We start from the raw sequence: 12,204 nt of genomic DNA, 5'->3' as shown, positions 1-12,204 counted from the left end.
GAGGGGCAGAGCACTGCTGAACCCCAGATGCTTAACTGATCTTTGCAGAGGAGAGCCAGCCCCGCACACTCGGGACACAGACTCACCCATGCAATTGTTTCCCCCGTTCACTTGCATGTAGTCTGGAGGGCAGATGCAGGTATAGTTGCCAACGGTGTTGTAACATGTCCCCGGACCGCAGATTCCGGGAGTCTCACATTCATTTACATCTATGACCCAAAAGAGAAGGTGTTAAGTGACTATGAGAGCCTCGCTCTGGAACGGGCGGGTGCCTAGCGTTAGCGCGAATGCTGACGGCAAAGAGCAGAGCCTCCATCCAGAGGCCATGGAATCCAGATGTGAACATCAGGGTCTCAGCCCGAGGATGTCCCTCCCTTCTCTATGTCAGATTTTCAGCAAAGAAGGCTTACAAAGGAACTCATGCCTTCTGATCTGAGCACTTAATAAATCCATTCTTACTGTTCCCCCCAAAGCACAGAGAGATGGAAATGGGGCAAAATCATAGCTGTCAAATATACTTCAGAAAGATAATAACATGCTTCCTGTGTTCACAGATATAATCTAGACTGAAGTCAGCAGCGAGCGACTTCCTAAATCTTCACTGTAAACAATGCAGGAGGGACCCTTAGTGCCTCTCCATACCAAACATGGTGGCTCCCGGGAGTATTTGTTAGCTGCAAGTCTGAGCACTAATGCTACTTCACTGTGATGTTCAAATAATTCTTACCGAAGAGGTCTCTCACCTAATTAATTGGTCCTGTGAATCCTAGACGTAGATGGGTTTTGTCCCCACCTCCTGCCACCCAGTCTCCTTGGGCTAATTGTTCTCAAATCGAAAAATGGTTAGAATTCATCTTTAAAAGAGTGAATAAGGCCGGGCAGTGGTGGCGCACGCCTTTAATCCCAGCACTCGGGAGGCAGAGGCAGGCAGATCTCTGTGAGTTCGAGACCAGCCTGGTCTACAAGAGCTAGCTCCAGGACAGGCTCTAAAAGCTGCAGAGAAACCCTGTCTCGAAAAACCAAAAAAAAAAAAAAAAAAAAAAAAAAAAGAGTGAATAAGGCCATTGGTTGTATCTTAAAAACAAAGGCCCGCCTTCTAAGGGAGGCTTATCTGAACACACCTGTACAGGTGACGAGCCCGGAACTACCCTGAACACAGAGATAGGAAGCTTGCCAGTCTAGTGAAAGTTGATTCTCTAAAGAACATGGTTTAGCTCAAGTGTGGCCTATGAAGCTAGACTGTGAACCCCTCAGTTTCTGGATAACTGTATCCTGGTTTGGGGTGTTAGTCGGTCCTCAGTATTTGAAAGAACATACCCACAAGGGCTCCCTTACCATCACACACACGTGTGTCTTCGTTCAGGTAGTAGCCAGTTGGACAGCGACACTGGAAGCTGCCAAAGGTGTTGATGCACTTCCCACCTTGGCACAGCCCTGGAAGCTCCTGGCACTCATCGATGTCTATCGGAAGGATAACAAAGCATGTCTTCAGGACGTGAATCAACCCAGGTCATCCAAAAGGCATGCGTGTTAAGACGAAGGAGAAATACTTACCTTCCAATATAACAGTGATGGGGTTTGGACGAAAACCTTCTCCTCCAGGGCAAAGAATTTTATACTCAGCTATGGAAACAGAAAGTTCCACGTGAGTTCCTGATATCTTCAGAAGAAAGGCTGACACAGCTTAGAGAACATGCCACCTTTCCAGAATCTTCGGCTCTTAGTTAGCCATGTAAAGCAACTGAGCATCTTAGCGTATGCGGATTGCTTCCCAAACACAAGGCTGCTGTGCCGATCTCGGAAGCCTGCAGTTACTTTCCTGGTCATACGTCCTTGTAAGATATTCCGTTCTCTATCTTACCGCTGCTATTAAAAAAGGGTTCTTCCCCATTTCTGTTTCCTGCCAGCCTCACGCTGTTCTGGGTGTATTTAGCATGCCTTCCTGGGTGACACCCGTCCCCCTCATATGATCACCGCCTGCCTCTAAAACCCGTCCACACAGAGCTTGGGAGAGTCTTCATTCACAACTTCATCCCACTGCCCTCCTTGATGTCTAGATATTTTTCTCACTCCTCTGTGCCACACATGTGATGCTAAAACCCATATTATTTTTTTAAACAAGGCTTTTCCCCCTCAGCATCTATTAAGTCCTTCACCGAGCCATGAGGGTCCACACAGAACATTTCTTTCAGTGTTGTGCATGTGAATGACAGGGACCCAGGCTGTACCATCGTTCTAAAGAACCCTAGACACATTCTTTCATAATTATCAGTCTTCCTGAGCTTGGCCTTTTCCCTGGCTTTATAAAACCATGTGCATTAATATATGTTTAAATTCCCATTCTAAGTGAGTTAGTGACCTTTTGGTAATCATTATTAATTTATAAAGCTGGATTCCATATTTTGAAATCCAGATCTGGGTTTGCCCTTTCTTACTACTGACGACATTGGGTCTCTACCCCCCTTTAGTTTTCTTCTTCTTCTTCTTCTCTTTTTCACTTAGGCCATTGTTCTGCTTTTCAAAGCGAAGCTTGGAAGTTCAGAAAGTGGTCAGCACCCACTTTCAGCGTGAACTAAGCCCCTCTCTCTGAAGAGGAAAGAAAAGGTGGCCCCTGCTAGGCTTTGCCTTCTCTTCTGCCTGAGTGATTGCACTCACACCTAAGACGCTAACCAGCCCAAGGTCACACAGCCGCCACTCGGAGACTCCTAACTTGAACCTGGTGTGTGTTTTCTGTCAACCATGACTCTGCGCCTACTCTTCTTTGCTGGTGGTTGAGGCTGATGCTGAATTAGAGCTCTCCCATTCGGGTCCCATCCTGCCTAACAGGCTGAACATTCTTAGAGGGTAGGCCTCTGTCTACTTCTTCTTTCTATTCTCAACTTAATTGGTGAATATTTTGAGGAGTAAATTTGAGGACCCTTCATTAAGAAATGAATCAACATTTATCCCAATATGACCTGGAAGCAGCAGACACTGACTCTGGCCAGACTAGCTATACTTGGTTATAAATCAAAGTACAAAATAGAAGCCTCCTATAAAGGAGGTATATTCTTTATATCCTTCAAATAGAATTCTGAAGCTTCCATTCAAATATACTTGAAAACAGCCCTGGAACATTATACTAATTATTTCTTCTTACTAGGAGATACTCCCTGCCCTATGTTAGCTTTTAGGGCAAGTCAAATAGGGAGTCTTTGGACTGTCGTGTACTCAAAGTGGCTTGAATGGTAAACAGACTCTAGTTCCTCCTTCAGTTGCGTCTCCTTTATAGATCTAGAGAAAACTGCTCCGAGGTGGAGTAACAGCTGGCTGGAGGGTGTCCACTTACATGTGTTCACAGCAGGACACAGCTCACACGGAGTTCCCCAGGCTTTACCCAGCGAACAACAGCAGGAAGCCTTGGAAACACCAACTCCGATTTCATTGCTACAGGCTGTATCACCATTGTCTCCTCGGGGCCGGATATCCAGATAACAGTTTCCAGACCGAGTATCTGTTTATCATAAACAAACAAACAAAAATGTCAGGCAAATTCTTTTTACTGGTGGGATAAAGAGTCAAACTCATTTCTGAAAGTGTTTAAAAATCAGAATTACTTTTATTAAGAAGCTGAAAAGTACCTAAGGATGTATACTGGTCATTTTCCTTCAGGAAAGAAAGCTCAAAGTATTCAATATGATTGCGCAAAATTTAAATGTCTATATAATTGAAAACATCAGAAATGAAACATTCAGTTATACCTTAAAAATAATAAACAGTATGTATCTCAGAAAATGTGCCTCAGAAAAGTTTTAAGGATCTTACCGACACAGCCAACTCGAGTTGGGTTCAGCTCAAAATCAGGCGGACAGTCGCATGTGTAGCTGCCTGGGGTGTTGACACAGTTCCCACTGATACAGGTCGTTGGATCCAGACACTCATTAACATCTACAGCCAAAAAAAAAAAAAAAAAAAAAAAACCGGGCAGAATTACCTAGTAGCCAGCGTGGCCTGGCGTCACCAAGGGCGGTCACACCTAGTCTGACAAGGACCGATGGATTCTTAGGTTCAATTATGTCTAGTGATGCAACCTCCTACCTCTGAAAGTCCCCTCCCCAGGAAGGAGCTGTGTCGCAATCTTGATCCACGCCCCCCCCCCCATCCCCTAGCTGTGTTTACTCTTCAAATCTGTCACCAGAATGAAATAGAACTTGGGAGCTAAGAAAAATGTTCCACTCAAGGTAACTAACGACAAAACATTGTTTTTGACCTCGGTCAACCAAAAATTTCAGACATAGGGTTACAAAAACAATACATTTAATATGTGTGGCATGTTATTTTGTCAAATTAGAGCAAGATGTCCCAGGAAACACTTGGGAGCAGACGGCCTGCACTGTCTTCCCTAAACACACATGCAGGAGGCTTAGCGTGTTTCTTCAGGCTCAGAGGCCCTCTCTGCACCGATGCTGTCCTGGACATCTCCCTTTTGGTTTCAGTTCCAAAAATAGCTACAACATTCCAGATATCTAGGACATGGGTTTTTTTTTTTTTTTTTGGACAGATTCTAACTCTGTACAGTCCTCTTCTCTATTTTCAATGCTTAAGAAATCCACCAAATGAGACAAACGGCTTTGGAGAGGACAGCCTGGGGGAGCGGGACACTTGTCGGCTGCCATTTCCTGTCGTCTGGAAACCCTCATGTCCTCAGGACATGCCTCCTCTGTACCTTCAGTAGAGGGACTGACCAAGAAAGAAACTGGCCATGACTGTCAGCCTTTTCTTGGTACCAAAGAGAATTGTGTGGCTTTTTTTGTGTGTAATTTTTCTGATCTTTTTTTCTTGTGGTCCCTGGGATCCTTGGCTCTACAAAAAAAAAAAAATGACTTGTATATTAAACAGAGCTAAGGAGATGGTTCAGTGGGGGGAGTGTTTTCTATGCAAGTACAAGGACCTGAGTTGAGAACCCCTGCACCCACAGATCCCTAGGACTAGGAGGAAGAAGCAGGACAGCCCCGGGACTCCTGCCAGCCAGTTTGTCCAGGTTCAATGAGAGAGCATGTCTCGCCGAATGAAATGGAGGGAGACACCGGATGGGGACTATGGCCTCCAGATACATATGCTCAGACTCCTCACCACCTCCTTGTACTCCCAACCACCACCACCCCCACCACCACCACCACCACACACAGGAAATGCATGGGCAGCCCGCATTTATCAGGCACCTTGAAGGTCAGTACCCGAAGCAGGGGTGGAAAGGTGTGAGCATTGCATTGGAAATGTACAAGGGAAACCAGAGACCCCAGGGCACGGCCCTTGAAAGGAAGTTCTGAAGACGGTCAAGGAGGGAAGAAAATGGCAGGAAGTCATACAGCACCTCAGAAACATCCCTCCGGAACCCCAAGCTCAAGCCCAGGCCTGTGAACCCGGCTCTTTCCTTTGTGGTCTCACATCTCATCAGGCCCAGGCCTCACTCCTCGTTTTCCTCTGAAGCGTGTGTGGTCCGGGTGATGCCCCCCAGGAACGGCACCCCCTGGGATACCTGGGACCCCATCTTGAACGTGAGCGACACCTTACCTGTGCAGTTCCCACCGCTTCGGTCCAGTTCGTAGCCAATCTCGCACTCACAACGAAAAAGGCCTGGGAGATTGTGACACGTCCCAAAGACACAGATGTTGGGGAGGGAGCACTCATCGATATCTGGGGAGGAGGAGTTACACAAAGAGGGAGAAGTTTTCTTTTTTAATGTCCATTTTCAAAACTATCCAATAAGATTAGGCAATGGGTATTGGCATTAAGCAAATGCAGTCTACATGATACTAATCTAAGCAGTCCCTAGACTTGTGTGGCATTTTCTGCACACAGAAGCCTTGCTTGTGACGGGCTCTGCTTCCTCAGGCCTCATCACACGGCAAGCTTTAGGCTGAACATCTCTGTGGCGTTTGATATGAGTCCACAGTACTTCTGGAAAGCAAGAGCCAAACAGAACAAGGTAGACTAAATCCTTGGGTTGTTCTTACCTATGTATCCCCCAATTTTGGTGGAAAACTAAAGTTTTAAGACCCTTTTGGGACAACTTTAAAATTCAATTTCATCCTCTGTCCCTACAATCATTTTCAGACCGGAGACTGCTTTAACTAGGCATGACCACTCTGCTGGTGATGATTTATACTAAGAAAAAATAAACAAACAAACAAAAGCTTCCTGTACGTTTTAAGAGAAGCAACATTTGCCTCGTGCCTGTTTGTGTCAGGAGAGGAGGTTTAATACCTGTTTCCCCTGGGTTTGGGAAACATGGAAGCAAACAAGGTTTTAGGCTCACCAGCAAGGCTGTCATCTAGTTTCTTGCCTCAGAAGCTTTATACCAGTGCTGCGTTTGAACATGAACAAGATAAAGAACACCCAAGGGTTCCATAACTAAGGGTAGTACAGAAATCAGTGTGTACACCATAGCTGAGAGACGATTCTGAGTTCGTATCTGTCTGACAAGGAACAGTTATTGGCTAACGCACTGATAGGGGCCTCGCCTAAGCATCTGCCACTCCTTATCATTTCTCCTGAGATCATTTCAGTCCACTGCAGGCCCTCATTACTTTTAATGAAGACAGTGCGCTTAGATTTGACAAGTGTGAGGAAGGAGAAGGATCTGTTGTTTCCTAACTGGCTTCTTCTTGAGTCAACAGGTTCCTGTCCAACCAGCCCGCCCCAGAAAGACAGTACTTTGAAGCAAGTGGTGCGATTCCAGGGAATTCCTCTCCAGGGACATGTCAAATCCCGTTCCATGTCTACATGCATGAGCTATTTAGAGAATGTTCTAAGATATATTTAGGACATTATTCTACACACGGAGCAAACTCTCTGCTATCATTATCTGGAAACCCTGACTTGTGGAAACCGGAGGTCAGCAGAGATTAACAGCCACCCTTCTGTGCTTCCAGACACCCCTCAGACAGAACACCAGGGGACCTGTGCTTTCACAGTTCTTTTTTCTAGAAGTAGGGACAACTGAGTCACACTGAATTAGGTGTACGTGGTCATTCTATTTCTCTAATGTCCATCCTGTGTTCTCACATTGCAGATCACTTGGCCCAGATTTTCTCTGCATAACTAGAAATGGTCTACCTGAGGACTAACCCCCTGTATTAGTTACTCTTCTTGTTGGGATGACAAAATACACCCCACCCCCAAAGTAGTAGCATTAAGAGCATTTATTTTAACTCATGCAAGTTCATGTCAGGGAAGCCACAGTGACGAGAGCTTGAGGCAGCTGACCATATCGTGTCCACAGCTAGGCAGCAGAGAACAAGGAACGGTATGGTTCAGTTTGCTTGCTCTTATTTTAGCTAATGCAGGATCCCAGCCTTATGAGTTAAGATGATTCTCATCTCAGTTAACCTGATCTAGATAATCCCTCACAGGCATGCCAGGAGGCTTGACTCTTGGCACTTCTAGATCTCCTGAAGATCACAATCCTAACCATCAGACCTCTCTACCAACTGAAACACATTTTAAGTTTAAACTAGAAAAAAAAAGCCCTAATGTCTGAATAAGCATATCTCATCCAGCCCTGCAAGGCTCCTTGCAGTTTCCCCACGGTTACCTTCACAGGCCTTCCCATCAGCACTGGGCACGAAGCCCATGTCGCATTCACAGCGGTACCCGCCAGGGGCGTTGAGGCACTGGCCGTTGCCACAGAGGTTCAGGTTCTCGGAGCACTCGTCGAGGTCTGCAGACAGAAACACAGGCTATGCTTCTGCAGCCACGCGCTTTCCAATGCCTCAGGTCCTATAATTTTTATAACTGCCAAGTTCCTGAGTATAACTGTACTTCATCATAATTCCTGTTTGAGGAATTCAAATTCACTGGTTTTCTCTTAGGAATGCCAGTGTCGAATATGCAGCAGTATGGGGTACAGAGCTGGAGCTCTGAATGCTAAATTATCACGAGTGCTGCAAAGTGAATATTAAGTCAAACTCGTTACTCAGGTGAAGACCTTTGCACAGGAAGAAGGCACATTTGAAAGTGCGTGGCCATGTCTCAAGCGGCAGGCTTAGCTAAAAGAGGTGACAGAGGGGGTGGAGTGGCAAGGTCACAAACATTTATACTAAGCACACGAAGCACTGATGCCTAATAAGTATAATTTCAGTATTTTCCTCAAGATACTAATCCCTGGGTTGGGCAGAGATGATTTCAGCGATGGTAAAAACTTTCAGTAAGTCGCTCAGTGACCCTTACCTTCTCTCATACTTACTTGACACCTTATTAATAATTTCATAGTGCCAGACAGAAATTAGTGCTTCAGTGTATTTAATTAATTTAAGTTTATGCTTTAAGTCACATCACCCATTTATTGCCAACAGGTCTATCTTATCTAATCCTAACGTCCTGACACAAGAAGTGTCTTTGTGGACATACACATGTAACGATCCGCATAAATTATGCAATCACATATTTTTGTAATCATACATATTCAAATTCAGAGGGCAAGTTTATGGTAACTCTGTGACTTTTAATTAGAACTAAGAGGGAAGATGATTTCATGAGTACATCAGAAAGTGAAAGAAAGCTTATAGAGCAACTCTGAACTGTTGCCATGCCAACACACAGTAGTGGTGAGGAGGGGGGACAGTCTGTACTGTTCATCTCCAGCAGAAACGGCACACCTTTCTGTGTCTTCCTACAACAAGCTTATCCTTGTGATACACACAGCAAGTCACCAAAGCACAAAGGTAGACACATATAAAAGGGACTGTGATTTGCTTTAGAACAGTAATGTCATTATATAGATTGATATATGTGCATATAGATGTATATTTGTACATATGTGTGTACAATATATATGTTCATACAATGCATGTATGTGAGCATATATATATATGCATACATATGAGATGAGAGATATAGAGAGGCAGACAGACAAACAGACACGATCACACTGTGCTAGCTTTTAAAGGGTTGCTTGGTGACTTGCCTCCAAGGTTTCATTCCACGGGGATCTAATCTCAGATAAGCAGTCATTTCTGTTACCTGACTGGCATGCCCAAGTCTTTAAAAAAAAAAGAACTGTTGACCTGATGTGGGATGTTATGCTTTCCAACAAGAGCTCCACAGCTGTTTCCAAAGCAAGCCTACCTGTGCAGGTGAAGCCATCACCCGTGTAGCCGTCCTTACAGAGACAGCGGTACGACCCCATGGTGTTCTTACAGTCTGCGTGTTGGCTGCACATGTGGGTTCCATTAGAGCACTCGTCCAGATCTTGAGAATAAAGTTTACATCATTATCAATACCACGGCATTTGCATCGAGTAATACACAAATTAAATTTTTACTTTATAAAATGAACAGTTCCGTGTTTCTAATCCACGCAGTTCATGAACGCAGCTTCTGTTATTTTTTCCAGCTCACCTGTGCACTTAACGCCGTCACCAATCCACCCGGGACTGCAGCTGCATTTGAAGCTCCCCGCTGTGTTGGTGCATACAGCATGTCTGCCACAGTTGTGGGCTCCGATCTCACATTCATTGATATCTGGAAAGTAGACAACCCAGCGCTTTAGACCAAAGTTCTGCATGGTGTTGATGACGTAAGTCTCCCCACAGATGAGCTCCCTATTGAGCAGCTTTGCATTTTCATTTATGAAGAGGGAAGGATGAGGTCATTGCATTTGCTGTGGTATCCTCCATTCTCTGGGAGCACCCAGCCACCTCTCAGCAAAGCGAACCTCTCTCCAAGTAACAACTTAAAAGGTCCGTGGCTTTGGTTAGTGTTCATGGTCATGTTTTTATTGGCAATATATGTTTTTTTAAGACAACTATAGGTAATTATGCACTTTCACACCTTTATAGGCATAGGAATATAATGCTGACGAATCAGAAAACTTCTGAATTATGTTTTTTATTCTTAAATTTAAAGCATTGTTCTTCCATGATATTTTACTTTTATCAGATCCATATTTTAGGTATCATCACTTCAATCATATGCAGAAAATGTGGCTTTAGGAGCTATGCAACTCTTCTTAGCTTCCTGGCAGCCTAAGCCTTCTTACAAATTTCATGTAAAACTCAAGTCAACCTAGAGAGAACTTCTTTCAGAAAAAGAAATACCAGATTAGGTGAAGTTAGTCAAAGATCAAAAATGACTTCAAAATTCTTTATTTCCCCGAAATTTCATTTCAGAGTTAGCCAAGATAGACTATATAAAGAGGTGGTGATTTTTTTTGTTTCCTCAAACAAACTCAACATAGAAGGGGTTACCTTGATACTTAACCCCATCATTTACTAGGAACAAATACGCATGGCTATAATTCTACAAAAACTGGGTCAAGAAGAATGAGACAGCCATAGGAAATGTTGCAAAAGTTTTCAGTGATCACTCAAATAGTGGCTTGAAAAAGACGCCAGGTAAACAAGCTCTGTTTACCCTTTTGTTTACAAATGAAGCTCAGTTCAACCACTCTAAAATACTAATAAACAGGCGGCTTGCCAAAATGTTACATCCTCAGCCTAGAATGAAGGCCTTGGGCTCAAACACAAAATAAAATAACAGGTTTCTCTTATAGAATTCTTTTGTAATGCCACCAATAATCGTGACATGAAAATACATAGTAAAGAATATTGTTATGATCATTGCCAGTGGTTTAAGCTAATTTTAATGTGGTCTCCACTATCACATGAGCTGACAGAGTAGTGGGGCAGGGCAATGGAGACACACAGCTTTGAACTTGTGGCTGAAGCCTTAAGTCACTGGGCAACAAAGCCTACCATATCCACAGACACAAAGAAAGACATTGTAGGGATAACCATTGTAGGGATAATTGTGTTGAATGTCACATATGCATTCAAGAAAGCAAGTCTTCCTGTGCTGCTCTAACAGACTCCAAAGAACTAACACAGATGTCCCAAGCATGATAGTCACGTGTCTCAGAAAGAAATACACAAATCACAACTTTGGTGGAGTTCTGTCCTAATTTCCTTCTTTTTTTTTTTTTTTTTTGTTTTGTTTTGTTTTTCGAGACAGGGTTTCCCTGTAGTTTCTAGAGCCTGTCCTGGAACTAGCTCTTGTAGACCAGGCTGGCCTCGAACTCAGAGATCCACCTGCCTCTGCCTCCCGAGTGCTGGGATTAAAGGCGTGCGCCACCACCGCCCGGCTCCTAATTTCCTTCTTATACTTGTCATAATAGTCGGCAAATAACCTTAGGTGAAAAGAAGGAGCTGCTGTGCGCGTGCACGTGTTGTGTGTGTGTGTGTGTGTGTGTGTGTGTGCGCGCGCTAGCCTCCAGACATCACAAAGCTACTGGACTCTGGGTGTGAAATATCTCCTACAAGCTCCTGTGTGTACACATTCGCTTCCCAGCTATGGCACTGTTTGGGAAGGTTGATACCATGGCCTGGGTAGCAGATGTGATCACTTGGGCAGAGCTTAAAGAAGACATCTGCTTCCTGGTCAGCCAAGATGTGAAAAGGCCAATCTGTAAACCACCATCACAGGCAGAGTTTCCCAGCTGCGGTGCCTCCCGACCATGGTGAAATGTCTCCTGAAGTCAAGAGGCAAATAAACCCTTTCTCTCTTGTTGTTTCTATCAGCTGGTCCATCCCCACAAGAAAAGTAATGGAAACAGAACCCAGAAAGTTTCTAAGTGGAAAGAACTAGCATTCTGCTCTTGAAAATTTAATTTAATTTAAATTCTCAGAGAAAGCAGAGAGTGGGCCCCACAGCCAGTAAAAAGCAGAGGTAGGATAACCATGACTCAGTTTCCCTGTCCACCGACACTTCCTTTGGGATACTGATGTGTAAGAAAGATCATCTGCTCAGTGACTTCAGTTTTAAATCTTTAAAAGTTTTAAAGGTTGAAATGCCAAGAATTATCAGCCCCAGAGACACATCCATGAGCCCCTTTCACCAATTATAATTTCAAAGTGCCTCAGAGCCTGCTGAGCTGTAATCCTACACTGTCCATTCTTCTCTTTATACTAGAATACATCCACTGGTGCAAAACGGGTGTGACTATATTTTCACACATCTATATCATGTTCTTTGACCATTCAGGCTCCAACTGTTTCTTTTCTCTCCCCCTGTCCAGGTGTCTAATGGCCCAGATACCACTATTTTCACATGCTTTTAAGAAAAGGACCACTTCTTTTGATTGAGGAATCTCCTTTAATTATTATCATTAAAACGTAATATAAAATTCTAATTCAAGAAAATATCTTTAGATATTTAAGTCATGCTT

General features: G+C 44.0%; 1 protein-coding gene across 1 annotated transcript in view; it reads right to left on the bottom strand.

Moving 5' to 3' along the window:
- The window catches only part of Fbn1 (fibrillin 1), a 205,486-nt gene that overhangs the window by 44,892 nt on the left and 148,390 nt on the right, over positions 1-12,204 (bottom strand). Inside the window, exons 33-41 of the mRNA XM_038330599.2 lie at positions 9,381-9,503; positions 9,109-9,231; positions 7,577-7,702; positions 5,554-5,676; positions 3,805-3,927; positions 3,329-3,493; positions 1,555-1,623; positions 1,336-1,461; positions 87-209 (exon numbers count right to left, since the gene is read on the bottom strand). Coding sequence (XP_038186527.1) covers positions 87-209; positions 1,336-1,461; positions 1,555-1,623; positions 3,329-3,493; positions 3,805-3,927; positions 5,554-5,676; positions 7,577-7,702; positions 9,109-9,231; positions 9,381-9,503 — 1,101 coding nt within the window. The remainder of the gene's footprint in view (positions 1-86; positions 210-1,335; positions 1,462-1,554; positions 1,624-3,328; positions 3,494-3,804; positions 3,928-5,553; positions 5,677-7,576; positions 7,703-9,108; positions 9,232-9,380; positions 9,504-12,204) is intronic.

This window comes from Arvicola amphibius, chromosome 5 (assembly GCF_903992535.2).
Source record: "Arvicola amphibius chromosome 5, mArvAmp1.2, whole genome shotgun sequence".
NCBI lineage: Eukaryota > Metazoa > Chordata > Mammalia > Rodentia > Cricetidae > Arvicola > Arvicola amphibius.
This window is presented reverse-complemented; position numbering and strand designations above follow the sequence as displayed.